At 51.2% G+C, this 4,637-nt stretch overlaps 1 protein-coding gene across 1 annotated transcript; it reads left to right on the top strand.

The window, feature by feature from the left end:
• The first annotated feature begins 2,805 nt into the window (after positions 1-2,805).
• LOC107835014 (uncharacterized) lies at positions 2,806-4,428 on the top strand. The gene is made up of 3 exons (XM_016667146.1): positions 2,806-3,015; positions 3,116-3,652; positions 4,348-4,428. The coding sequence occupies exons 1-2, from the start codon at positions 2,806-2,808 to the stop codon at positions 3,635-3,637; spliced, it is 732 nt and encodes a 243-aa protein (XP_016522632.1). The 3' UTR covers positions 3,638-3,652; positions 4,348-4,428.
• The last annotated feature ends 209 nt before the right edge of the window (positions 4,429-4,637 follow it).

Raw genomic sequence — 4,637 nt, 5'->3', positions numbered from 1 at the left:
GAGATTTTTGTTATAATCACACAGCTGGCGCCTCTGCGCTTTGCCTCGCGCGCCGCCGCTGCTTTGCCTCAGCGGGATCGCGTGCGCCTCCTTTCACTCAAACTGGACACAGGCTGACCTGTATGGATATTTACATCAACTTACTGTGAGGAATTATGGTCCTTTGGAGAAACTCTGGGTAAGAGTTTAAAACCCGCCACATTAGCTCTGGTTGCGCAGCTCAATGTGAACCGCAGGAATAAGTTGCAGCGAATTCAGAGGCGCGTTGTGGAGCGGTGAGAATGATTTATCTTTGCCAACGAGCAATTATATGCGGCGTTTACATCTCAGTATTATATTAAAGCTAACAAATTAACCTTTATTTTTATACCCATTTTGACAGGTTTATTTTTTTTTATAATTCGTTCACTATTTGACAAAGTGTTGATACTTTTATGATTTACAAAAAAAAAAAATAACTTGAGAATGAGAATCTCAATCGATGAATCATAATTTGTATTGACACACGGAGCATAAAATCAGCCAAGAAAAGCTTTCAGACTTTACTTATTTTATTAACTTTCAGCGCTGAAAGGAGACGCTTTACCATTACATCTGAGAAGAGTTTCTAAAAAAGTCTGCAGCGTCTGAGGAGAAAGAGGAGGAAGGTAGCTGATTATATGGACTGAAGACACTCCCTGAAATCACACCATGTCTCTGTGGCCTGATAAGTTTCTGTTTCTCATGAGAAATGGACCTTGGTGTCTAACAGAATCAAAAATGTAACTCTTTACTATGGGCCCTTTGTCTAACAGCCTGTGACTCTCTCGGCCTTGGTAAAGCATCTCAACAGCACCAACATCACATATAAAAGAATAATGTCGGAAGACTCAAGAGCATTAAGAAATGATTTACAAGCAGAGAACTGGAAAGGGTTGTATGAAGAAAAAAAATATTGATAAAGCTTTTGAGATATTTCTCAAAATATTTAAAACATTTTATGAAAACTGTCCAACTGTACCTTGTAATTACAGGCAAAAAAAACAAATATAAGCCATGGATTACAAAACGCATGCAAGAAAAAGAATCTATATAAACAATTTATAAAATGTAAAACTTTTGAAGCAGAGCAAAAATATAAAACTTATAAAAATAAATGGTAACACTTTATTTGAATGGGGGTGAATAAGACTGTCATGACACTTTCATAAACATGACCTAACACCTGTCATGAACATCAATAAGTCTTCATGAATAGTTATGACTGTTGTCATGAAGCGTCATTCGGTAAATAATGACACTTTTAATACAAAGCTGACATTCAAAATGTCAGCATTATGACAACTTGTCATTAATCTAGACAAAACTAAACCCTAACCCTCCATGCCCTGTCCCCTGCCTGGATGTGGGGGCCCGGTCCCCTGCCTGGAGCTCCGGGCCCCTGGTTCTCTGCATGGCCATGCGGGTCTGGAGCTACCCAAACCTCGCCCCCCCCAGGTAATTAAAGAGATGCGGTTGTTTCACAGTTAATTTCTTTATTTAACTTTTTTTTTTCTTTTAAGTGGTTTGCTCCGTCTCTCTCTCTGAATCCCCAGGGGTGGCAGAGGATGCCAGGTCCGAAGACTAGTCACCTTGCCGGGGGAGTCGTGGACTACCGTCCCCAGAGGTTCCAGAGCCTGGAGAAGATTGTGGCGCTGTGGCTCTGTCAAACTTGCTTCTGATGTCCGCCAGTTGTTCCACAGTGAGCTGGTTGGCATAGAACCTGTCCGCAGTCCTGGCACATGACCCGGGAAAGCTGACCTCTCTGCTGTGTGCATCCCTTGCCTGTAAAACAAAATAAGAGTTTATTAAAAAACCTGGTGGTTTTCTCTGACCGGAGGAATGTGGTACCCACATGTGTCGCTACTGCGCTGTGGAAATCAGTCATGGTCAGCTGGCCTGGAAGCCCCATCTCGGTCCAGGCACACTGTGCGAACCGTGTCAGCTTGGAGATCCGCTTCTGGTTGCTGCTGAACAGCAGGAACTTGCACGGTGGGTTCAGCGTGCTCCGGATCGACAGCCAGCGGACGAACCAGGTGAACTCCGCGTGGGTCAGGAACAGCTGGGCAGCTCCAAAGGCCCTGTTGGTCTTGTGGTTCCTCACCTGAGAAGGGATGAGATCATGAGCTCCAGGAGCATGGAGCTCAGTGCACCTGGTTCTCTGCCTGGAGCTCCATGCATCTGGTTCTCAGAGATCCACTTACATTGATTACAAAGCCTGGAGATCCTTCCTCAGCATCGTCTATCGCTTCTTGAAGTTCTCCCACCGTCATGTTTGTCAGGACGCCAGGCCTGTGACCGTACACCGCAGATAGGTAGCAGGCTAGGTAGCCGTAGAGCCTGTGGCGCAGCTGGACGGTCGGTGGTGCTGCCTCCAGCTTCCCGAGGAGGACAGGGATGGTTGCCGTGGCCAGGCTCTTGCACTTTGCAGGTGCTTCCTGGTGATGGACCTCTTCGCCTTGGAGCGCTTAACGGAGATCTGGTGGAGCGTTATCTCTTCCAATCTGCAGGAGGTCCGTTCTGACCGCCCTGCTGACGGCCCTGATCCGTCTCCTGGTCAGCCTGGATCCTCTCGGCGGAGTCTCGGAGAAGTAGTCCATGAACTGTGAGAAGTTCACCAGGTAGACCTTGATGGTTGTTATGGTTCTCCTCTTGTCCTTCAGGGCTTGTGGGAAAGCGTGGATCTTCTCCACGTCATGCATGAACGTCCAGGTGGCGTTGAGAGGTTTCCCCCGGGCAACGAAGGAGAGAAGGGTCCGGATCCGGCCCAGCTTGGAGCGTGCATTCATGCGGTGCTGTGGCGTGGACAGAGCCCCCCGGAGGTGTGTGTGGTACTCATCTAAGTACCAGGACGAGAGCCGGCGTTGGAACCAGGACGAGAGCCGGCGTTGGAACCAGGACGAGAGCCGGCGTTGGAACCAGGACGAGAGCCGGCGTTGGAACCAGGACGAGAGCCGGCGTTGGAACCAGGACGAGGCAAGGCAGGCAGAGAACCAAGTCTGTGAGAGCAAGGCGAAGAATCCCTACCGGAAAGGGGCTCCGGAGCGGTCCGCTGCGGTGTCCCCGGAGAAGAGGAAACATCTCCGTCCTCCCCCAGAGAGTCTGGGGCTGGTGGCTGCGTGGGCTCCGTGGACCTCAGCTCGGAGAGAGCGCGGATGGTGGCTCTCCACTGCAGCCTGCGGAGGTGGTCGTTTGTCGCCTTGATGTCCAGCTCCCTGTGACCGCCGGAGAGGTGGCGGTCCACTCTCGGACCTCTGTAGTTGCAGCCCTGGACAGGACAATCCATTCCCCGGACGTTAACTCGTCCGTGGGCAAACGCCAGGAGGATTTTCCGCTCCGCCTGGTTCAAAACGTGGTGAACTCGGTCCAAATGCTTCGGCAGCTGAGCAAACTTACTGCAGCAGATGGGACAACGTCTGTAGGGTCCTTCAAGTGGCATCTGGAAGCTTCCCCGGTGCTCAAAACGTCGAGTAGAAGCGTCTCTGTCCGGCAAAGTCACCGCTGCCGGGGCTGGAATGAGCAGGTGTCCCCTATTGAGGCTCATTACCTCCAGGCGAACAGCGGGGCGCTGCCGCTGCGCTCCAGCCAATCACCGCTCACGCCCGCCCTGGCAGCGTGAGTGGCGGCAGGGCAGCGTCAACCGCGGACTTTTGCCGTTCAAAATAAGAAGGGTGAGGAGAGACGCCGAGACCCAGGTTATGGTGAAAAGATGATTTAATGAAGAAAATGCTCAAAACAGTCCAGAGCAGGCAGCACGGCAGACAACAAGCACGCAGCTAAATACCGGTAGTAACTGACACAAGGACTGAAACGATGAGCTAATGCCGACACAGGGCTTCTCAGTTCAACTGTGCCGGCAGACGAACAAACACAGACGAACAGCGGGGCAGCATAAGCTTAACCATGCTCCTTTCCAAACGACAAGGACCCGACGAAGAACACAGACAACAGGTGGGTTTAAATACACACGGGGTAATCAGGGGAATGAGACACACCTGGGGAGCAATCAACGGGGAGGACAGGACAGAGACTCACAGGGAAACAGGATCACATAGAAAANGGATTTTCCGCTCCGCCTGGTTCAAAACGTGGTGAACTCGGTCCAAATGCTTCGGCAGCTGAGCAAACTTACTGCGGCAGATGGGACAACGTCTGTAGGGTCCTTCAAGTGGCATCTGGAAGCTTCCCCGGTGCTCAAAACGTCGAGTAGAAGCGTCTCTGTCCGGCAAAGTCACCGCTGCCGGGGCTGGAATGAGCAGGTGTCCCCTATTGAGGCTCATTACCTCCAGGCGAACAGCGGGGCGCTGCCGCTGCGCTCCAGCCAATCACCGCTCACGCCCGCCCTGGCAGCGTGAGTGGCGGCAGGGCAGCGTCAACCGCGGACTTTTGCCGTTCAAAATAAGAAGGGTGAGGAGAGACGCCGAGACCCAGGTTATGGTGAAAAGATGATTTAATGAAGAAAATGCTCAAAACAGTCCAGAGCAGGCAGCACGGCAGACAACAAGCACGCAGCTAAATACCGGTAGTAACTGACACAAGGACTGAAACGATGAGCTAATGCCGACACAGGGCTTCTCAGTTCAACTGTGCCGGCAGACGAACAAACACAGACGAACAGC

This window comes from Poecilia formosa, unplaced genomic scaffold (genome assembly GCF_000485575.1).
Source record: "Poecilia formosa unplaced genomic scaffold, Poecilia_formosa-5.1.2 Scaffold920, whole genome shotgun sequence".
NCBI classification, from domain to species: Eukaryota; Metazoa; Chordata; class Actinopteri; order Cyprinodontiformes; family Poeciliidae; genus Poecilia; species Poecilia formosa.
This window is presented reverse-complemented; position numbering and strand designations above follow the sequence as displayed.

Bases quoted from the DNA above. Each gene is read 5' to 3' on its own strand.
- LOC107835014 (XM_016667146.1), top strand. From the start codon at position 2,806: ATGCGGTGCTGTGGCGTGGACAGAGCCCCCCGGAGGTGTGTGTGGTAC. The intron at 3,016-3,115 runs GTCTGTGAGAGC...GTCCTCCCCCAG, and splicing joins CAAGGCAGGCAGAGAACCAA to AGAGTCTGGGGCTGGTGGCT.